The following is a 24,681-nucleotide window of genomic DNA, read 5'->3' as shown; positions in this document are numbered from 1 at the left end:
CCCACATTTCTACATCTGGGATTTCTTGGTAGCTAGTTGCCCGAATCCTTTCATTTGTGCCTATAATTGATGCTACCTGCAGTTTACTGCAGGCACTAAATTAGAAGCAGAGTGAAAACTTCTGTAAAGATCTCAAAAAAAGCCTTACTGAAAATCCAGCAAGCAGTTATTGTACATGAACAGAAGCCACTTTTAAAAGGTTTAATTTCTGTGTCGTGTTATTTTGATTTGCACAATATAAGAGCAATTAGACTATATGATGGGCTAATCATTAGCAGGGTGTCATTTTTCAGTTATACTAGTGTGAAGCAACACTGCAAATGTGTGCATTTAAAATGGTTTCTGTACTGAAATAATTTACGGCTAATTTCAGTCTATCAACATTTTAGAATTCCTCCATAAACCTATGGAAATAAAGGTTATTAATGGAGAGCATGACAACAGCCTTAAACTGTGATAATACATTTCCAGTAAGAATTACAAGCTTGATTTATTGGAACAAGAGAGTACGCTTTACTCAGAAGCTACATAACCCAAGATGACTTAATTCTTTACCAACGGGAGCTTAGTATCCTATAAGTAGAGTAATGGAATTAAATTGATCCCTGAATTTCAATTGCCCTAAACCCCAAGTTGTGCTTTAGGATCTGATCCAGCTCTACTAAAGTCTATGAGAAACATGGCAGCATTTAACACTTGCTTTGCACTTGTGTTAGTGGTTTAAAGGAGAGGAAAGTAAAAGAAGAATCAGGACTCAATATCAATTTGGCAAACGGAAACTTGAAACCAATAATTCCACAGAACAAAGTCACTAAGTCTAAGTCGACATTAGACCCAGAAGGTCAAGTTATGGTATGCAGTTCCAGCTATAAAAAATATGTTGCTGAAGTAGGCTTATCTTATCTTAAACCGAGCTTGGCACCATCTTCACAGAGGGAGGCTGACAGGCGCAGTCACAAGGAGTACTGCTGCCGACCAGAGCCTCCCTCAGCATTTGATTTAGCGGGACTTAATTAGGCCTGCTAAATCAAATGCCAGAAGATTGATATCTGGAAAGTGAAGACATGGCCTGAGTCATACAGAATAGTTACCCCCAGAGAATTTAAGTCTTCTCTGAAAAGACAGAAACATGAGAAAACAGCATAACTATTTCTCTATAATTCTGTTGTGGAAAATGTTTATCAATGCAAATTAAGGTGCTTACAATATATTACTAACAGAACTGGTCACAGTTTTTCAGTCAAAACATTTTCCTAATGAAAAACAGGATTTTGTCAAAATACAACAGTGCTTACAGGTGGAAAAAAAATGTTTCAAAATTTTCCTGACAAGTTTCAAAGCAAAATGAAAATTTTTACTTTAGATTTTTTTTTTTAATTCCACACCTCTCTACTTTCATTCCTTTTTTACCAACAAATTTAAAGGAATGAATGATGGCTATAAGTTTAGGGAAGGTTGCTTTTTGCATGCTAGCTTTTTCAGACTATATCAGATTTTGAAAAATCCAAAACATAAAACATTAGAATTTAGCCACTTAGCAAAGTTTGGGGGGAGAGGAGGAGAGGAGAAAATTTCAATTAATTTTATCTCAAGGTTTTCCTATGAAAATCAAAAAAACTTTCAAACACAAAAATGAGTGAAAACATTTTGTTCAAAAAGTTTCACAGAAAATTGCCTGGGTTTTTTGACTAATTCTACTTTATTAGCATGATAAATGCTGTGCCTAGTGCTTACAAAATATGGATAAAGGGAGATGTAGATTTTAAAAATACTTATCATGTATGGGCCTGACTCTGTAATCATGAATGAGAGTAATTTATTCAACATGAGTAGTCCCATATCATGCTATGCATAAGTATTTGCAAGATCAGGCCCTAAATTAAGTGAACAAAACAGAATAGGATAGATAAGGTGGAAAAAACAGAATAAGTGAGGGGAAAATATGACTCTACCCTAACTTGGGAGGTCAGTTCATCTGCACTAAATAAAAGACATTCATTTTTATTACATAAAAAATTAAGTTCCCAGGAACCGCTAGTTAAAACAAATTTCAACTGCACAAAATCCTGTATTTAGCACCAAAATATCAACGTGTTTGTTGACAGAGCAAAAGATCTACTTGAAGAGATTATGTGATCTGTGATGGAATTTAAGTAACTGATGGATTAGTTCTGACTTCACCACTTGTCAGACAATTATCTGTAGAACATCCCAATCAATACTAGAAGCATAAGCCAGCACTAGGGAGAATCTACTGAAACCACTATTACAGCTAAAGAAGATTTACAGAGAAGAGTAGATTGATAAAGATAAAAGGCACATCATCCAAAGATTTAAACGTGTTTTATGGAGGACGCTGTCACGTTATTCAGTTGTAACAGGCAAATGCAGATCATTGTTGCACCCACTGTTGTACGTTTGCCCCAAATTCTGTACCAAGTGGGCCAAGTGAAGTGTCTAATGAAAGCTTATGCTTAGATGATTCTGTCCATGCTACTCATATACGTGTATAATGTTTATATGTGAAGTTATGAATATGAGCTTTGTACTTATATTTTAAATGTTCTGTCTGGGAGACAGCAATAGGTGTCGACCACCTATTGGGAGGAGTGGTTATTCAGTGAATAACTGTGCTGAAAAACGATGCTGCGTGGACAATGGCTCTGAAGGTTGCCAATGAACACCTGAGGAGTGCGGCTGGGAACCTGCAGACCAGCAGGCACACTATGGCTGCCTGCCTAAAAGGATTTGGACAGGTCACTTGAACATATGATCAGGTCCAGTTTGGGAGGGATCCTGATGGTTCCTCCATCTTTGCCTTCAATCCTGCTTTTGACTTCAGAAGTATCCTTGCTACGGACAGAAGGCCAGGAAGGATTTGTTGACCCAGCCTAACACAGGATATACTTCAGAGACTTTAAGCTAGTAGTTTGTTACTTCTCTGCTAAGAGCCTGCATCAAGAACATATGTGTGATTGGTGTATGTAATGTGCTTTAACAATCCTACTTTCAACCTTTTCTTTCTTTTTTTAAAATCAATAAAACTTTAGATTTTAGATGCTAAAGAATTGGCTCAGCATGCTCTTTTGGGTAAGATCTGAGGTATAAACTGACCGGGGACTGTGGGTGGTCCTTTAGGACTGATAGAACCAGTTCAGATTTGGTGAGACTGGTTTTTATAACCTCTCACCAGTGTAAGGAATGGTGCTGGTTGTGGCACATGTAAAGCTGGAACGTCTAAGGGGATTTTCTTGTACAACTTTTTGCTGGCTAGACTTGTAGCTGAAGTTGTGTGTGTGACTAGTTTGGAGCCCTATAGGAAGGATCCCAGTCTTGGGCTGCAAGCAGGCCTGGTTTTAAGCAGTTTGCCCTGATTTGACCTTCACAGTGGTGCCCCTAGGCCACCTGTTATATTACAGATGCTAAATGTCATTATTCCAATTTTATAAATAGAGAATCTGTGGAAGAGAAAGACTGCCACTTGGTCAAGTACCAATCCAATGGCAGAGTTGAGACAAGAATCAATGGAGTTTTACCAGAGTCATCCGTGGGACTAGGATTTCCTCCGAGGTGACAACTCCTCTGACCATTACACAATGCTGCATCCCATGCACTTGCTTTTGTTGCTGATGCTGATGCTGAATTTGAACTGGGAATTCTTGCTGGTTAGAAGAGTTAAAATTTAACTCTGAGAACTCTGAGCTGCATCTAGGTAACATCCAGAATTTGGAGACTTTCAAAAATAACACCTCCATAAGAAAACAAGAGCAAGATTCTAACTCCCTGCCAAGCTACTCATAGACTCCGTTTTCAAACTCTCAGGACCGCTACTTGATCCACTCACTGCAGATCCCAAAGAACTGAAAAGTCACCTTGATGGAGTAGGAACATTTAACTATGCTTTGTTACAACCCTGAGCTACAGATGCCCTTTGCAGTTAATACACTATGGCTTCATAGTTTTACGTGAACACTGGGGCCATGAACAAGTGGGACTGTGGGATCTAGTGAGAGTTAGGTCTAAGAGGTTTACCTCCTTATCTTACATTTTAAAGGAACCTTTCATCTACTTCTCCACAGTGGGAATGGGCTGGTTGGAGGATGCTGTTTTGCATTGTTTGGACACTACTATGATCCCACCACACTGAAGCCTAAAAGAGCATTATATAGCATTAATGATGGTGAGGTTAGTTTGCATTTGCACTGATGTAAAGTACCATACAATTTAGTCCAATGTTTCCTAAAGAGAATATTTATGAAAATGTGCTTTGAAACTGTTCATTTGTAGCACAGACCAAGAATTGGACTACTTTGCCTGCTACACTGCATAAAAATATTACAGCAGCAAATCACATAGCATTTTTTTTAAATGGAAGAATTTAGAAAGGAACATTTAATTTAAACAGTAAGAAATTCATTGTTTGGATACTGACCTATTAAAAAACTCAACTTTCCTCAGCCCAGCATGGGCTACAGAACTTTTTGAGTTTTAAGCGGGTGCGCACATGTACAAAGTATAATTCTGGGAAAGCTAATAATTGGGTTCTGCATGCAGGCCTCAAGTTAGCAAAACACAAACTCATGCTTAACTTTAAGCATATGAAAAGATCCACTGATGTGAAAATTGTCTCTTATGCTTATAAGCCTCAGTTCTATTGCTTCAGTAGAAAGTAATGATCCTCATTTCTTTATTGGTTGATCCTTACGGTCCCACTCCCCTATTGTTTGTCTGTATATCTGTTTTTTTAATTGCCAAGTCTTCTGTATAGTTATTTTGCTAGGTGCAAATCATTTAAGATGGTAGGATATAACTGGTAAAGGAATTATGTTATAATATGGTGGGACTGATTAGTAAAATCTAGGTAAAATAATTGGTTAGGATATAGCTAAGCAGGACTCTCAAGTTTCAATATATAAGCTGGAGTCGAAGATGACCAGCAGAAAGAAGCAACAGAATAATAAGAAGGAAAGACCTGGAAAAAAAAGATGACAATCTCACCTCCAAGACACAGCTCAAGATTCTGTGCACGACCATGTCATATAGCAACCAGAATCCAGATGAGGAGACTAACCTTGCTTGGCAAACAGGGAAAGTCTGTCTCCTTGATTAAGATTGACCATGGGTGCTTTTTTTTTTTTTTTTTTTTTTTTTAAGCAATGTGTATCCTGCTTTCTTGATAACTGTTAATAAATAGAGAGTAAGGATATTACAGTGTAAAGCTCTTTCACTGATAAAAGGCCCCACAAACCCACAGGAAATTATGTCCTGAGCTCTAGGAATTGGATAAGGGGATAGTATTTAAATTAACAGGTTTATGCTTTGAGCCTTAGGAAGTGGGTGCCCCCGGAGGGAGGGAGGGAGAGAGTTTTGTGCAGGTAGCAACTGCATTGGAATCTGGAATACTGAGCTGGCCTAACTGCTATAGGTAAAGTGGTGTAAACCTGAAGAAGGAAACAGGGCTTATTTGAGACTCTGAATAAGGGGCTGCATTTTAAAGGTCCCCAAGCCAGGGCTGAAGACCTTAGCAAGGGTAGAGAGGTGGTTTGTTTACTGGATTCTAATACCCCAGCAGAAAGAGGTCATTCAGCCATGTCACTGAAGACCCTCTAAGGTTGGCAAGGCACAAGAAAAATCTCTTAACCCTCTTCCCTACAGATTAAATGGCTGATGTTAGAGGAATCAGATTTAGGTGATACACTTCCTAGCATGCAGCTGTGGCCATTTAACTACTCTGTTCTTAGATGAAAGCTTGATCAGAGAGATTAGTCTTGTATCATGCTCTGAAGGTGCAGAGATCCAAGCTTAGAGTCTACAACCTAAATATATCCCTTCCCCATTTCAATTCTTTTCAGTTTGACTAGCTAGACAGTGAATTAAATTATTGTTTCCAGGCGTATTGGTAAATGTCGATTTCAACATATTTATACACACACACACACAAAATATGTCCTTAGATGATCATCAACATTTACAAAGAAAAATGCAGCTGGAAAAAATAATGTTTGAGGTAAGAATATTTACTTTGTATAGTTTGACATGAGATGTTGACAATTTGTGTTTTAAAGCTTTAATTTTTTGAATCTCAACATCTGTCATTAAATAATTCTTTTCTGATTTCCCCCCATAATTCCCTGCAATTGTGAAAATTTAAATAGATAAAAGTAAAAAAAAAAAGGTTAAAAATAAACAGATATTAACCATCAAAAATTAAAGTATAATTATTACACACCAGCTTTTGTTAACTGTCCTTGGTAATACATAGATGCAGCTTAAGCATAACAGAAAAGTCTTTTTAGGAGCGGAGGTCTTGCAGTATCCACTTGCAGACATGCCACACGGTCATTATAAGTGACTCAAACGCTATTAATGGATCCAAACAAGAGTTTTTGTGCAGCTCATCACTAATGCAACACACTGAGATCTCTGACTCAATTGCATGCAATCTCATGAGGGGCATAGGTCCTCATCATTTGTAGCAATTATGATAGTCCTTCTTAAGAGTCACAAAAACAACAACAGCATCTGCCCTTTTTTATATAGAACGGCTCAATCCTGGAGTAAATAAAGTGACAACCCAGCACTTCCACAGGGCCCCATAATGAGATGGGGCATCCTGAAGGTAACAAAGTTAAATACAGACACTGTACTGTACAGTTGATTTATACACACACACACACACACACAGTACTGTACAGTTGATTTATACACACACACACACACACACACACACACACACTTAAATTCATCTGTAATTAGAGAAAAATAAAGCAAGCTCTATGCAGGGTGCGGTTCAAGGTTGTTTTATTTTAACTCTATTAAAGAGAGGCCTATAAAATGTGTATTTGCTCCTGGATATAGCCTACGCTGGCTTAAAATATACCAGCTGAATGAAAACCATTCTGTTATTCAGAATGTAAACATTTACAGAAGCCTGCTTCTTTCACCAAGTGATGTGTTTAAGCAGACATTCTAATATGCAAAGTAAGAGCAGCCCTAACAAACCCACTTGTTTCTCATTTTTCTTAGACACGGGCAACATAAAGCAGCCTTGTACTCTTAACCAGGAGAAACATACTTCCTCATTTCTCAGAAAGGTTTCAAAAGTAATTTCAGGTGCAGGTATTGTATGAGAGCCAACAAGGTATACTAACCAAGTGACTACAAGTACTTTACAAGTGTGCCAGCAATGCAAGATATATGCTTAATACGTGTTTTGTATTAAATATTTTATCGAGCATATGTGACTGCAGCATTAAGATCCTTAGCTCTGCCTTCCCCTCGCCCCCTTCCATGACTGTCATATCTTCCTTTTCATTTGTGTTCATGGTACCTAACACAGTTTGCTCTCCTTTGTGGAATACTGCTTTTCAGGTCTAGCCTCTACATTACAGCTGTGGCCTTCAAGATCCCCTCCTTGTGCCTTTGTTTCCTTGTATAGCATTTCACAAAGAACTGATGAATCTTAAAATGTTTCTTAAAATATGACACTAGCATTTTGATTACGTTTGCCAAGATCCCTAGGTTAACAGCCCTGGCTTATTCAGGTGGATACAGATTTTTCCATTCTCCCATCCCTTCCCCCACCTCCGCACTCCCGCCATTTATTTAGTTCTTTTATGAAGATTCCAGTAGCTTTCACAAAGGATGACTCACTTTAAGCCCTTTTTCTTTCTCCCCTGCCCCCCCTACCGCAGCTGACAATATTTACTCAGTATCTTTAGAACCTCTAAAGAGAATGAATTCTAATGTTTGAAGTTACATCATTTTTGATTAACTAAATACATATTATGGTGGTGCTAACAGAACGACTATAATTAAAGCTACATTGGATTTTCTTTTAATCAAAAGCGTTGATTTTTAAGTGTTCACTCATTCCCATGCATGTGCACTCTCGCATTTTCTCTTTCACCTGCACATAGCATACATACTCCACTCCCGACTGCTTGCACTTCAGTGGCAGATCCTCATCCCTTATAGGAAAGGCAGAGGGCACAAAGAGCATCACACATAAATGCACTCTGTTCCAGCTGCCTGCATGGTTTACTGACTCCTGCCATCTCTGCAGTAATGGTACCCTAAGACCCTAAGAGTGTCATCTGGGAGATGCATAATTGTACCACGGAGGATTAGATTTTAAATGGTGGGCCCTGTCCTCCATATCCACCTATGGGATATCCCACTAAAATTAAGAGGAGATGCAGATGTTTAATCTCTTTTTAAAAGTAAATAAGGACCCTCTAGGTAAAAAGCCCCTATTAACTAAATCTGAGATGGGGAACCTAAGGCCCAGGGGCTGGCTTGCCTAGATCCATCCGCCAAGGTTCGGCGCTCTCCTCCAGCATTGGGGAACCCATGTTGTATTCCAGCCCCCACCAATTCCCTCACGGGACTGGAGCATAAAATCTACTAGACTGGGCCCCCTAGGGCTCTGGTGTGCAAGGGGAATATGTAGGGAGTGTCCTTCTCCTCCTTCATCTGAAGAAGTGGGTTGTGCCCATGAAAGCTCATGATACCATCTACATTTTTTTTAGTCTCTAAAGTGCTGCAAGACTATTCGTTATTGTTTAAGTTTTTTCTCCTTTTCACCCGACTGAGGTGGTTTTGTTTGTTTATTGAACACAATTCTCACTTGTGTTCAGCTCCTAACTGATTTTTCCGTGGATTAGCAGTACCAACCCAAAAAAGGATCCCCACTCCTGATAAAAAGCCAGGAGAATATTTTTAGGCTCACAAAATAGTCATACAGAAGACCGAAATGCACTGTGATAACATGTACATTCTGGCATTACTATGCTATTTCATGGCTCAGCATCAACGCATGCATGTTAGGCCAGGTCTACACTGGCAGAGAAAATCAGTGTAAGATACACAACTCCAGCTATGTGAATTGTATAGCTAGAGTCAACATATCTTGCACTGACTTTCCTAGGCGGCCCCACAGCAGGAGGACAACGGCAGAAACCCTCCTGTTGACTTCCCTTAGTCCCTGCGACAGCAAGAAGTACTGCGGCTGAAGGGGGCATCCTAAGCATTCGATTTAGCGGATCTTTCCTAGAGCCGCTAAATCAAACCCAGAGCATCGACCCTTCTGTAAGTGGAGACAAGCCCCACACTCTGAGGCTACATTTCCAGCACCAATGCTTTGAATGGTTTTACCCTGAAGCTCTCAATAAATATGGTTAATATTAACTTTGAGCGAAAAAAAAATTAAAAAAATGGCTTTAGCAGAGTCTACACTCACTCCTAATACTGTTCATCACAACGAATCCATTGGCCTGTATATTCCTGGTAAACTAAAAGCAAGTTCTATGCCATTTAGCAACATTTTTCTTAACACACATGCTACAATTCTAAACAAAAAACCAAAAAACAAAAAACCAACAACTTGCCTTACAAAATGAGATGTCAGAGTACTTCACAACGTCCAAAGAGATGTTCCTGGCTTGAGCACTAACTCCATAGGTGGCTCAGCACCAACAAGGCTGGATTACCCTTTTATGGGCCCCAGTGCCCAGAGTGTGGCCCCGCCCTCCACTCTGCCCCACCTTTTGCCCCTCAAAGCCTCACCTGCTGTTCTGTTCCACCCCCACTCAGCCTCTTCCACCCCACCCCCAAAATCCTGCCCACATTCTGTCTCTGCTCGGCCTCTCCACCCCTCCCCACCCACCATGGGGAGGGGACAGAGAGGAGTACTGGCAAATACAGAAGTCCACATGTGCAATTCCTTGGAAACTAGGGTATTGTGGAAATCAGTGATGTCAGAAATGCCAGAGTTAACATAATGCAGTAATTATAACATTGTATCCAACCAACATGCTAAAAATTGTATTTTGTTAAACATATTCCTTCTCGGATTCCAATTCTGCCATCAGCTGTGTGAGTAGATTCTTGCACTCACATGAAGCTTCACCGAACTTCACGAGTGCAAAGGTCTGCCTGCATGGATGCGACTGCAGGTTGTAGCCCATGCATTAAACACCTCCTCAGAATACTAAAGAAATAGCAGCTTGAAATCCATGTCAAAATTATTAAAACTAGTTTCATATACTCCTACTGTCCCTGAATCCATCTGAAAATGCTGATTTTGCGATCACATTTTCCAATACTTTAAAATGCTTTTCTTTTCTCTGCTGGTTATGTGCAAACCAAACTATCAACAGGGGTAACAGTAAAATGGACTTCATACTAATTGCTGCTATCTTGGTTTGCACATCAGGGATTGAACCAGGGACCTCCAGTGCTGAAAAGCTTAAGTATAGCACTTGAGCTAGAGAGTCAGGCTCTCCATATGAGAGCTGTAACAGACCCATATTCTCTATGGGTTCGCTACAAAGGAGGAAATGCAATACAAACTGACCAGTGGGTTATACTGTCAAATGCTAACAAACTTGAAAAAAAAAAAAAAAAAAAACCTCACATCTGAAAGACATCGGAGAAGAAAATTATTAGGTGTCGTTTGTAACACTAGGTTAAAAATTAATAAAGCGATTTTAAGATGATAATCACTCTTAGTAGCTAAATTAATTTATAAATATAATTTTTTTGCCTTTTTTTGTTTAGTCTCTTCATTGTCAAAATTCAGTTAAGTCAAAAAAGTAATCACTTCCACTTTTATGGTAGCTTCTACCATCAATTTCACCTTTATGGTCTGGTATACCTGCGGTGTTTGTTTAACACACTTTGCAGGTCAAACTTTGAATCTATATAAAAGCAGCTTACATATAATTATTTTAATTATGAAAATCTCAGTTCTGTGGGTACATTTGTTTTGCTTTTATTCAGTCAGTTCAAAATTCTGGGCCCATAACAGCAGACAACGCCCTTGTACATTTTGGCAAATACCCTAGCTCTGTAGACACACATTACTTATCTCTGACAGAGGTAAAACTCTTAGATGGAACTCTCTCTGCATAATCCAGTATTCAGAAGTAAATAACTGTGCTGGACTTCAGAAGGGAAAATTAAAGCAATGGTACGAAGTGTGAAAGACCTGGTAAAATGTAGGGTATGTCGGGTGATGATTAGTAATCCTATATGTTGATCAGGATATAAATATTACATGGACATAATGGCAGGTAAAAAAAATGGAAATAAAACAGCAGCAACTGTATAGTCCAAGACAACTTAAAAGAGGAAAATTGATGCTTGCCACTTAACTGTAGTACATAAGAACATAAGAATGGCCATACTGGGTCAGACCAAAGGTCCATCCAGCCCAGTATCCTGTCTGCCGACAGTGGGCAATGCCAGGTGTCCCAGAGGGAGTGAACTGAACAGGTAATGATCAAGCGATCTCTCTCCTGCCATCCACCTCCATCCTCTGACAAACAGAAGCTAGGGACACCATTCCTTACCCGCACGTACTGGCTAATAGCCATTAATGGACTTATCCATGAATTTATCTGGTTCTCTTTTAAACACGGTTATAGTCCTAGCCTTCACAACCTCCTCAGGCAAGGAGTTCCACAGATTGACTATGCGCTGTGTGGAGAAGAACTTCCTCTTACATGTGATGAGTAAGTTAAAATGTCCTAAGAACAAATTATTTAAAGCAAGACAACACAATCTAGAGGTAAATATTTTTATTACATATATATAGGCAAGCATTCACTTTGGTTTACACATCTGCAGTTGCTTTTGTTTTGAGTAATCTGAAGTAAAGTTTCAGGTATGGTTTTTGATCTATAAGAAACCAATTAGGCCCTGATTCTAAATTATTTAAAGAAAAGATAAACCAATGGAAATGTTCCCATTGATTTCAACTCACCATAAATGACCAGAGAGGCTACTACCTGAGTCTGGCCCTCTTCCCTTGCCATGCTTCTATAGTTGTGACCAACTGAAGCATTCAAGCTCCAGGTCCCTTGATACTAAAAGAAGAGGGTTTGCTACCAAGATTTTGTTCAAGAGATCCAGGACTTCGGAAAACACTTCCCTTTTTGGTCCAAAATAGCCCAAAGCTGTTGTCTCAAAGGAAAAGCGTGAAAGACAATCTCTTTCCGTATGTTCTTATGGTTGGAAAGGTGTAAGGAACATATAAGAAAGGATTATGTTTGTTTTCTTCAATGGATAATTTTTATTTTCCATTTGACTGTTCTTTCATCATCATTTTGGAGGGGCTGCCAGATTTACACTGGTTGGTACTGATTCATATACAAGAGCATTTTTAACATATGGCTATTACTTAAATCTAAATCTGCTTTCGTTACAAACTGGTTCATTAAATAATTAAGGGTTTAGCAAGTCAATGGTACTTGACTGAAATATGCCCTGAGCAGAGGTTCACAATTATGGGCTTGTCTTCATAGAGACATAGGTCCACACTGTCAATTGGATTCAGGTTTGTAGCCACCTAGGTCCCATTTTAAAATGCAGTTTAGGCCTTCAATTCAGGTCATCCTTGCAACACAGCAATGCCAAATTACCTTTAAAAATCTGGGCCTTTGTGCATGGCACATTAGGGTGTTTCCCATTTCAAAATAGCAATAATGGCAAAGTACACCATGGAACTTTTACAGAACAGTAGCAGGGTCCATATGGCCAGTTAGCATGTGGCAAATAAGTGTGACAGATTCACACCCCAACTTGCTGTGTACAAAGTCTCCATGTAGACAAGTCTCTGCTGTTGCGCTCAGACATATTATATTGTTACTAGTTTAAGTGTCTGAAACATTGTTCCACAGTTTCTGGGACTGAGGGAAGAACTTACAAAAAAAAGTACAGTAACATCCTAAGACCTCTTTCCTGGAGTATGATGAGATGCAAATCTAGTTCAGCATGTGGTTGTTCTTAACATATTCATTAGGACTGTGCCTTGAAAAATTTATAGCCAATGGCACTTGATAAACTGCCAGCTATCTAATGAAGGCTTTTCTTTTCAGAGTGCTTCCCTGTCAGCCTGTTCTCACTTTTCTGTTTTCAATGTGGATATGATGCACAGGAATGCAAACATAGCATGTTCTTGGTAAGTTCATTGTGATGTACGAGATGGCATATGCCTGCATTTGCTCATTTTCATTATAAATATATGAAAAAAAACCAAAACCTCAATCAGACCAACCACCTCCAAACTGATAAACCAGGAGAGGTAAAAAATAAGGGTTGAGGGCAGCATCTGGACCACCAAGCCACCACATCTGACCCATGGACAGTGGGAGCCTCAGCCAACCTCCCTGACTGCCCCACTCCCACACACCATTGAGAAAAGCTTGCTGCGGGAACACGTGCATCTCTAAATGCTGCAAACATGGGGAAAAGGGCCTCTGCCCCCAGCACAAACTCGCAGTTCCCATTGGCCAATTTATGGCCAATCAGAGCTGCCTGTTTGAAGAACAGATAGCATGCAAAGTGCTTCCCCTCCCCCCTGTCTCAGGCTCGCAGCCTTCAGAGAACCACACGTCCCCTTCAGCTGGCTGCTCTGAGCAGCTGGTGGGGGCATGAAAAGCAGGGAGCCTGACTGAAGAACCTGCTTGGCTCCTGGCTGGGAGTTGTCTAGGTAAGCCTCTATCACCAGGGCCAGACTCTGGCACCCCAGTCCCTTCCTCCCCCAACCCTCTGGTTCCCCACCTCACATATCCCATAACCCTCTGCACCCCCGCTCCTGGACCCATACCCCCTCCCAGAACCTGCACCCCAATCTCCTGGGCCAAGTCAAAATCGAAACCTCTGTACTCTCTTCATGTACCCCAGTCCACTGCCCCAGCTCACAACCCCCTCCTTCACACAAATTCCATCTCAGACCCCACTCCCCCTCTTCCACACCAATCCCTTATTCCAACTTCTGTTCTGCATCCAACCTCTATCCCAGACCCCCACCTCCTCCATTAATATAATGGAAAAGTGTGGCCCTTGGCTACTTACCAAATTCTTGGAGTGGCTCCCCCATCAAAAATAATTGCCCACCCAAGATAGCGGCGAGGAGTCCTGTGGCACCTTATAGACTAACTGAAGATGCCACAGGACTCCTCACAGCTTTTGCAGATTCAGACTAACATGGCTACCCCTCTGATACTTGACACCCGAGATAGATACACGAAAATAGCCCACAGCAAGTTGTTAAGATACATCCCTAACTAAACAAAGCTACTATTGACCCTTCTTTGGTAAACATTGGTGTCCTTCTCTAGCCTTTTTTTCCCATACTGCTTTCAAAGGCACTAAAGGTCATTCATGTATACATAAAGAGTTCAATCCTGCAAAGCCTTAAATACATGAGTACTCCATATTCACTGAAGCCATCGCATGGAAGTCAATGGAACATATCCTACACTGAAGTAAACTGTTATATCATTGAAATCATTGAGAGTTAAATGCCGAGATACTCTTGAAAATCCTGCTAGGCTTCCATCTGTGTCTTAAGGAATCTCATTACCCTTCAATATCTAGCCCTAGATGAATGAATTAATGAATCTGGCAGAACATAGCAACCTTGTCTTTGAATCTCTTCTCTTTCTCCTTGAATATTTGTATGTATGAATAGTTAGTTCAATTATTCAAATACACAGATGAACAGGAACTAGAGAGTCATTTGCTGTGCACAACAGCAATGCACACTAGTTTTGGAGCTGGAATGCCCTCCATGCTTTCAACACAGATCTCCAGACTTATGGGTTGCAGGGAGGGGAAACTGAACCTTGGACTCCTGGTTCTACAAGCATGTGCCTCCACCAACTGAGCTAAGAAATCCAGCTCTGCTAGCCACGGGTATACCTCTGCATATGGTCCAATCACTAGCAAGAGGATGACAACACAGAACTATGTGATTGTGGGTTACATTCACAGTATCATCATCTTCTGCTACAGAACCCACAGGTCTTTAAGTTCATTCATAGCCTACCTAAGGCTCTCAGACCAACAAAGCTTGGGGGCTTTTTTGGCTCTCTTTTAAAATAATTTCTTCTATGACTCTATTCATCTATGAAGTGTTATGAATACCTGGGCCAAGACAAAAGGTGTAATTGGCAAACACACCATACAGAAAACATATCCACTCCCTTCCATATTTTCCCATCAAAAATGCCCTCACAATATGATCACTAGCACAGTTGGTGTAGTTAGATACACAGAAGTAATCAAGCAGAAATTTCATGAAATAATTGATTAAAAAGATAAAAAGAAATTTTGCACCCAGGATAGCACATTCTATTTGCCTGAGCCCATGTGTTAAAAATGGAACAGACATTTCCAATCGGACCTAACATGCTTTTACTGTTGACCACACTGCAGTTTTGCCAATTCTTATTTTATTGTGATTCTTGCAATATTTGGTGTTCTCCTTAAACGTGTTCTCCTTAGCTATAAGTCAGGCAAAACCCTGTTTGTATTTTACAAGATCCATATTGTATGGAATTGCTTCATCTACAGGATTTCTATAAGAGCTACTCACCTCTTGTGCAAATGATTCTGCTTTCTTCCGTAGATTCTTTTCCAACTCAAAGTTCTCCTGGAGTTCTTCATATTCTTCCACTGCCAGTACAGACACTATTTAAAAAACCAAAACAAAAGGACAAAATGAATTTTTAAAAGGCTAGGAAAAAAATGAACAAAAACACAGTTTGTTTTATAAGAACATAACGGCCGTACTGGGTCAGACCCAAGGTCCATCTAACCCAGTATCCTGTCTTCTAACAGTGACCAATTCCAGATGCCACAGAAGGAATGAACAGAAACAGGTAAACATCAAGTGATGCCCCTCCTGTTTTCCATTTCCAGCCCACGACAAACATAGGCTAGGGACACTATTCCTACACATTAATGCTAAAAGCCTACTGGACAAGGCATAGGCCAAGACTGCTCAGTATATTTTGAGTCCTTACAAAAAATATAAAACAGTTCTATGGGTTGATATTTCTGCATTCATTTTCAACCACTTGTGTTACTCTGACTTTGGTTTGCCCTCGATTTCTTCCCCAAAAAGTTCCTTCGTATACCATTGAACCATTAGATACTGAACTTTATAACACGGAACCATTAGGTACTGCATTATTTTCTTATGGTCCTAAACTGTTGTATAGTGTTGCTACGGACAGTTATATAGCTAAATTCCACACAACGAGTGCTACCTTTCAATGGCAGATGAAATGACACACACAATTTACTTACATTTTATGCACATCTGTGTGTGTTCACAGTAGGGTTGTCAGCATGTATCCATTTACATGGATTAACCGATAAGCCCAAATTTATCGATTAATCTTAATGGTTACATGCACCACCTTCCCTTGCTGCCTTTGTATTAGGGAGGTGAGAGCTGGTGCTCATGGGAAGCTGTTTTTTAAGCTGGCTCTCCGCACAGTCTGGCTCCGGAAGCCACCTCCGACACAGGCAGCAGTGGAGGCATAAAGGGGGCGAGGAGACAGGAGCCAATGCTCGCAGGGAGCCAGCTTAAAACCCGGCTTAAAAGCCAGTTCTCACCTGCCCCTCTGCATGAAAATGTGTAACCACTAAAAATTTCAGTGGTTACACATTTCCCCAAATACATGATTTTTAACATCCCTAGAACACAGGTGCACAAATGCTCCCCATGCATGCATATGCACCCTATGCGTTGTAATGTTGGGAAAGTACTTTGGGATGTTTCTTGTTATATAAACAATAAAAAGGTCATTATTTCTATTATTTGTCTCACGTACTGCCAATGAAATAGGTCATGGTGTGAAGCTGACTTCGTACCATAGTGAATTCTATAAATTAACTGTTCCAATTTCCAAAAATAATTCTTCAAGTGTTAAGGCCTACTTAGTATGCTGTCCCTTAACACCATCCATCCAGCCATGCTTTTATAATGGCACCCATCTTTGTAGCTAGTTGAAAACAAATCCATGACAGGCTACAGGCTTAAATTTAATTCCTATTTTCCATGAGGCTATTAGGCTGATTTTTTTCTGAGCTTCTGTTTTGTTTTGTTTTCCCCTCTCCACTCTCCCTCTTTCTCTGGTAACAATGCTGCAGTATTTCTAGACAGAGATGGTCATTTCATTGTTGCATGCCAGCGAGCAGAGGATAAGCTGAGGCTCCGCCCATTTCCCCACTCACTTATTACTGAAGGAATAAGCAAGTGCACAGTATCTACTTACTTTGTCATACTTGGACTCAAATAACCCGGTAACGAGCACAGGGCCCCTATTTCCCCACGTCAGCATGCACCACAATCTAGCCCTATAAGCATAATACACAATCCATAAAAGATTGTTGCGCATTTGGTAAAGCAGCGTGTATTTCCAGAAAACTGACATTAGTGGCTCTGTATCAAAGAGTCACTTTACATCAGAGACCAATAAGATTGCCACAAAAAAGTATTATCAGTACAGTTGAATGCAATATGTTAAAACAATGGTCATGCAAATGAGACTGATATTGCAGGCTAAAAAATTAGCCATAGTGAAGTCAGGCAGTGTGCAAGCTTCCTCATATTGTTCTGCCCATCCACCTCAATCCTGACCTGCGGGTAATATCAATAAACTCTTTAAAAAAAAAGTCTCTTAATGACTACTTGCACACATTGTTCTCTCAATGCACTTCAGTTCTAACTGACTAAGGACTAGTTTCCAAGAGTAATGACATACAATTTCTAACACCACCCTCAGTAAATCCCCTGCCTCTATGGAGACAAGCTTAACTGTGTCTAAAGCAAAGCACTGTCAGTGGTACTTTGTGACGTGGATTATAGGCTGCTAAAATCCAACTGATTTTCAAATTACACAAAAAGGAAAATTCTTAAACAAAACAATGAGAAAAACTTAAGATAATTCACCATTCCTGGCCAAAATAATGTATTGATTTACCTCTACAGAACTCTGCAACAGAGTTGTACAGTATTCAAAAGCTAACAGGAATATAGTACATTACAACTAGCAAATCAGTAATCTGTAGCACTTTGCTAGCTCACTCAAAGTACAGAGGGATCAGTCTATGATAAAGTAATTTTGTCTGCCTACGTATCCTATCTTAAAGGTAGAAGGGCATTTCTACTGTATATACTCAAAGATATCGCTGAGCTAGGCTTTGGGCTGTTAGTAGCCTACTCCATTAGATACTCTGAGTACAAACTTCAAATATGGGAAGACGGATTGTCCTTTTGCTCAAGCACAGGAAGAAATTTCAACAAAACATTGTAGAAGGTTTTAAGAAGAGCTATTGCTTTCATCCATTCCAACACACCAGCAAATACTTCCTAGGTACTGTGCATCATGCCGCTATTTTAGGGTACACCCACAAGGCAAACACACAAGGGCACAGACTATGCTGATCCTATGTACATCTTCCTATGATGTCATACATTTTCTGGAATCCTAGCTACTTGGGAGACCACATCCATGTACCAGTATGACACATGCCATCTGATAAACTTAATAGTCTCTTCATGATGTAACGGTCCTGAGTTGGTTGGAGAATATTCTGTGAGACGACCATGGCCTTTGAAACTTACTGTGCCCTTTGGTCGGTAATAGCCTGAATTGGAAGATTTTGGGAGGATATTGCAGGATCTACTTACTTGTTTTCCCATAGGAGTTGGTGGAGAATGATTGTGAGGAAATGAGTTAGAGAAGACTTAAAACAGGAAATGCTCTATCAGTGGGGGGAGATCGATCGCTCTAGCTCTCTGGATGCAACCCCTTAGGTGTGCCATTTTGAATGAAAAACTCTCATGCATATGAAATTGTAGATATTTAAAATTAAGTATTTACGTAAAAAGGAAGGTTGGTCCTTGTGGTTAAGACAACAGACTAGGCCTCAGGAGACCTGGGTTTAATTTCCACCTCTGCCACAGACTCCCTGTGAAACTCTGGGTAATGTCATTTAATTCTCTTTGTGCCTTGGTTCCTCATCACTACCAAACTCCACCTGCCTTGACTATTTAAAGAATGGACTTTTTTAGAAAAGGGACTGTCTCCTACTGTGTATTTACAGGGGGTGGGGAACGTTTTTTGGGACAGGGGCCACTGACCTACAGAAAAGCCAAATGGAGGGGGGAAGGGACGCACACTAGTGAGAAGTTAAGTAACAAAAAACCCGAAACCCCTCACTGATGTGGCCCCCGTCTGAGGATAAAGACACTCCCCACATTCCCCTCCCACACCAGAGCCTGTCGGGGCCCAGCCTAGTAGATTGTGTGCTCAGGGCCTGTGGTGGGGCAGTGAGGGGCTAGTGTGCCAGCACGGGCTCCCCACTGCTGGAGATGTCTCTGAACCTCAGGGGCCAGATTTAGGCAAGCCGGGGACCGCATCCAGCCCCTAGGCATGAGGTTCTCCTGGTTTACACAGTACCTAGCCCAAAATGGCCCCAATGTCACTTCAGTCACTACAGAGATAAATTACAAGACAAATTAAGAAAAAGCTCTGCTGATTATCTGGAGATAAAAGATGCTTAAGGTAGGGAGATGGAGAAAAACAATATTAAGAACACTCACCTCGGTTACATTTTTCCAGTAGTTTTCTCTGCTCATGAACTTCTGCTGTAAGAACAGCTTTTTCTTCCTTTATTTTATTTCCCTAAAAGGAGTATAAATAAAACACAGATTAATAATAAAATAGTGAGAATCTATTTAATAGCATAATATATTATTGCATCTTACGTAACATGCTAAAATTTACTTTTAATAGTTAATTTCTGATTTGAGAACATACTTTCAGGTTCAAGCTGTAATTTTCAAAGGGGTTAAAAGGAGTTCCCCACCTCACATTATATTTCCCTCCTTCGTAGCACAACAAGGTTGATGAACCCTCCGATTAGGCAGTATTCAATTAACTTCACAACTGACTGTTTTCAACCAACACACTACATACAGAAAGTACTGAATACACACTAATGGCTTCACTTCCCACACTACAATACATACTTCTTCAATTACTTCTACAAGTTTGCGCCTCAGGTTTTCCAGTTCAACAGTTATGGTCTTCTTTTGCTCCTGATCAGATATAATTTGATCTCGCAGCTCTATATTTTCAAGAGGGAAAAAAATATTTTTCATCTTATGCTTGGTTGGGGCGGGGAAGAAATCCAACAATTAGGTGGCTAAGGCTGAGCATGAAACACTAGGCTACAAAGACAAAATATCAGTCACAGTACACAGCATAATAGACAGGCAAACGTGTGCTTCTCCTCAGTGTCATATAACAGATCTGCAAGGTGGCTACAGTTTCAGATTTGCTCTACCAAGGTAAACTCCCTCATCCTGTTCTTTTGTCTTCTCTTTTTTTGCATTCTGCAGTAAACTCTCTTTGCAAGGCAATATTCTACTATGGGTCCAATGCTGCCAATTGCTGAAGACCTTCTGTGCTCTCAGAAGATGCTCAACATCTCACAAGATGAGGCCATGTGGCAATAGAAAAATAAATTTTATAGGATCCCTGTAAAACAAATTAATGCACTTTAATTCCTTTCAGATCATGATCTCTTGTCACAATAAGATATAAACAAACAACAGGCACTTAATACTTTGGGAGGTTTTCTGTGAAAAAATTCTCCTGAATAGCTGCCAATTTTATAACCCTTATGACATAATTTGACGGGAGTCAGAATATAACCTTTTTTATTGATAGAAGAGCTAATTCTAGTAATTTTCTCCTCAGAATTTGTTTCTTAATTTACTTCATATTTTGATAATTAAATTACAATGGAATAAAACATTTGATTACAAACACTACTTAATGGGAGCATAAAGGTTTAGTTTAGAATAGTTGCTTAGCACTAAAAAAAACAAAAACAAAAAAAATATACAAAGATACAGTTTTACTGGTATGTATTCGTTCTCATTGAAACCTCTCCTTCCCCACCTGCCCTCAATTCTTCATACTACTGCTGCTCTTTGAATGCCAAGCCATTAACTTCAATATCTGTTGTTCTTCAATTGCAGAATGGGCAGAGATCGCTGGACATCTTGCATACTGGGAGTGGTGATTAAAATTATTTAAAATCCCTGGAAATACTGGGCTTTTCACATTTCTTCTTTTTGTCCAAATAGGAGCCTCCATCCTGCTCTGAGACAGGCACCCAAAGAACTTTCCATGTAGGCATCCTTGCAAATAAATTGGCAAGGATTGGGGATGTTTTCTCTGTGTTGTTTTGGGGACAAATTAGCAAAGATGTCCCATTTTAAACAAATGTAATCTCCCTCCAGACAGACACACAATATATCCCCTCCTACTACAGTGATTATTATGCCACTGCTAAAATACTTTGCACTTTTGTTCCAGTATCATGTAACAAATATTAAGGAAGACTCCCAACGCCCATGTGACGTAGGCAAAATTATTTATTCTTCTTCTACTGTACAGAAGGAAAGTCTGAGGCACTTGAGGGTTGTAATTTGCTCAAGATCTAATAGTGAGTCAGTGACAGAACAGGGAACAGAAACCAGATATTCTAAGTTCTGGACAACAGACCTCATTTCCCTTTATAATGGCATCTTCAGCAGTGACTAGAGATACAATGCACCCTTCTCCCCTCTGGCCCCCACTGTGGGCATGCTTTTCTGAACCTTTGGAGGTGTATTTTCTCCCTGTCCTCGTCAGCGTCCTTAGCTTCTCAGCAACCCAACTTTTCCCTACTCCCTCTCTTCTCAACCTCCAACAGGATCCTTGGCTTCTTTCTCCAAAGAAAAGTACAGGTTGAACCTCTCTGGTCCAGGACTCCCTGGGCAGCAACACCCTTAGTCTGGCAGGACCACAGATGTTGCTAGACCAGAGAGCCCAGCTGCAGAGGTTGAGAGCAGCTGGGAGCGGAGCTGGTTTGGTTGACGGCGGCCTGCAGGGGCAGTGACCTGGGTGTAGAGAGCCCTGCGAGCAGCCGCCACCATGCATGGGACCAGAGTCAGATAACCCCAGGAGCAGCTGCTGCCCCACATAGGGCTGAGGATAGGGAGCAGAGCCTCACAAGCAGGCTGGGGGCAGCAGACCCAGGCAGGTGAGCTGGAAGGGATCAGGTCTCTGGGTTCTCCTGGGGCAGCTGCCAAGAGGGAAGCCCTGGAATAGCCTGAATGTCTGACCTCCCCCGGTGCAGCATATTACCTTGTTCAGAGCCTCTCCAGTCCCGAGGGTGCCGGACAAGGGAAGTTCAACCTGTACTAGAACTTTTGAGTTTTGATCCCAGCTCTGACAGTGATTCGCTGGGCAGCGTAGCATTTATCGGTTCTGTGCCTCATCTTTTCAATAGGTAAAATGGGGAGAATCATACTTCTCTACTACACAACTAACTAGTTTAATATCTGCACAGTGCCTGATTTTTAGATCCACATTCTTTCACTAACATAAGCTGCAGCAGTAATTGAGGTCACCCAAGTTAAACAGAGTTATTAACACCATTAAAGCTCAGGACCATAAAACACTAAGTCGTAGGATTACAGTTATTGTGATTAGAAACAGTAGAGGGGGGTTCTTTCAAGAAGGGAGCATTTTCCCCTGTCTCATAATGCTGAATTTGGGAAATACATGCATGCCCTTTGTCAGAATCCATGCCATCATAGTCAACACAGACTTATGACTTCACAGCAGAATCGGGCTGGAAGGGAAGCTTTTACTCCAGTACAGATGGCTTACATGAAAAGAAAAGGGAACCCAGAAACTTATTAATAAAGAAGAGTTCTCTAAAATGTACACTAGGGCTGTTAAAATGCATTTAATCAGGTAAAAGTGTAACCACATGCGGGGAGAGAGAAGGCAGCTCGTGGGGAACCAGACAACTCCTCACGCACACAGGCTCCTGCTTCCTCCCTGCCCTGCTGCAGGAGCGGGGAGTGGGGCTGTGTATAACCATGAATGTAAACCGTTTACATACATCACATCCCTAACAAACACCTTATGTCACCCTCAAGCTTTGCTGTTTATCCTGCTGCAAACATCTCAGTTTAGCACATTCATTTTAACAATACCTCCAGTGAAGTTAGATGGACACAAATAGATACACACACAATGAAAGCTAGCAGCAAACTGTGTGTAAAGTTTCCTGAACAGGCATGCAAGGCAAACAGCAACTGGAAAAATGCCACAAGTGATCCTGCCCTCAGTCTTCCTGTGTACGTAAAAAGTAACAAATGTTTGACCGATCACAGTTACTAGACTGATGCAAATGTTTACTTTATTGAGTCAACAACACTGAAATCTCTTCCCCGTGTGTAGGATTACTAGGTCATTGCACTGTAATTTGTTCTATGGTAGATATGTTTGATATGGTAACTTATCCTCACAACACAGTCTATTCAAAACCAGAGCTCACCTTTTATTTGCTGTTGACAATGCACCGAGCTGCATGAATCTGAGCTACCTTCAGTTTCTGTGGATGAATCATCGTCATCAATGTTAATTTCTTCTGTAATGATATCTGGCCCCAATTTAGCCATATACAACATGCTAATTCTTTTCAGGGTCTTATTTTCTTTATTCAACTGAAAAGCAAAGATACACACAGTATGTAGCTATAATTAAGGTTAGATTAACATATTGAAAAGAAAAGAAAACCCTCACTAAGTGTGTTCTGCTTCTTTGCTTTTTAACCAGAAGATTTGTCAATCATGCAGAAAGCAAGACAAAATGATACTACTTTACAATACAGCATGTAACACTAAAAATGGCCCCACCAACTGCTCTGATGTGATTTGGATCAGTAAGGTCCATTTCTTACTTCATATAAGAAATGTTTCTCTCTGGTACTTCTGGTGAGTGAAGATCCTAGATAGGCTCAAATCAAATTAACACGCTTACTTAAACCCTATATATTCTTTGTGATAGCTGCCTCAGCTCCTGCCTTTAACCTCACATTGGTATTAATGAAAGTGCTAATCCTATAGAAGTCATACTTAGCGTGTAATTATTTTCATGCCAGTGACCTAACATAATATATATGTAAGAAGACAGTCATAACACAGAATTGAAAACATTGAATGCACTATAGGTCATAGCCACAGGTCAGTGGTTCTCAAAGTGTAGTCCACAGACCACTAGTGGTCCACGACCACCTTGCAGGCAGGCCTATGGGCTCAGGGATCACCCCCACCCCCACATGCAGCAGGGAGCCTGCGTTGATGCTCCAGCCCCACTACCCCCCCTCTGCCCCCAGTAACATTGGAGCACCAGTGCCGGCTTCCCGCTGCAAGGCGGGGAGTAAGCCTCACGGGCTGGGTCTGGCTTGTGCAGGAAGGAACTGTGTGCTTCAGTTCCCCTCCACTTGCCTGGAGACTTTTCCCACTGCTCCCATTGGCCAGAATCACAGTCAATGGGAGGCATGGGGCCAGGTAAGCACCCCCCGTCCACCTCATGCCCAGAGCCTGGACTCCCTTCCCCTCCCACATCCTCCACCACCAAGTTCCCCCACCCTACTACTGCACCTTCCCTCCCAGAATCTCCACCCCGCTCTCGCAGCCGACTTCCCACCCTCAAGCGGCTCCTGAAACCAAACCTCCCAACCATACCCCCACCTTCAGCCTTCCGCTGCACCCAATCTTCCACCCAGATCCTCACTCCCAACCCACTCCTGCATCCTACCACCCAGCCAGGCCAGTCCTCCCCGCACCCATTTTGTCATCACAGGCAGTTGGCTGGTGGTCCGTGGAAGGGTTTGCATTGTGCAGGGTGGCCACAGGCCAAAAAGTCTGAGAACCACTGCCACAGGTCTATGCCCGTCCCCAGTAGCTGGGCTGTATGCTAAGCAGATGAATGACTGGACAAACACAATGAAGCAGCTTACATG

At 41.0% G+C, this 24,681-nt stretch overlaps 1 protein-coding gene across 2 annotated transcripts in view; it reads right to left on the bottom strand.

Annotated features, from left to right (window-relative positions):
* SHTN1 (shootin 1) overlaps window positions 1–24,681 on the bottom strand; it is a 109,317-nt gene that overhangs the window by 49,065 nt on the left and 35,571 nt on the right. For both annotated transcript variants that reach the window (XM_075935385.2, XM_075935384.2), the window contains exons 5-8: window positions 23,212–23,380; window positions 19,838–19,935; window positions 19,409–19,490; window positions 15,386–15,480 (exon numbers count right to left, since the gene is read on the bottom strand). In XM_075935385.2, coding sequence (XP_075791500.2) covers window positions 15,386–15,480; window positions 19,409–19,490; window positions 19,838–19,935; window positions 23,212–23,380 — 444 coding nt within the window. The remainder of the gene's footprint in view (window positions 1–15,385; window positions 15,481–19,408; window positions 19,491–19,837; window positions 19,936–23,211; window positions 23,381–24,681) is intronic.

This window comes from Pelodiscus sinensis, chromosome 8 (genome assembly GCF_052426305.1).
Source record: "Pelodiscus sinensis isolate ZL-2025 chromosome 8, ASM5242630v1, whole genome shotgun sequence".
In the NCBI taxonomy this organism is placed as follows: Eukaryota; Metazoa; Chordata; order Testudines; family Trionychidae; genus Pelodiscus; species Pelodiscus sinensis.
This window is presented reverse-complemented; position numbering and strand designations above follow the sequence as displayed.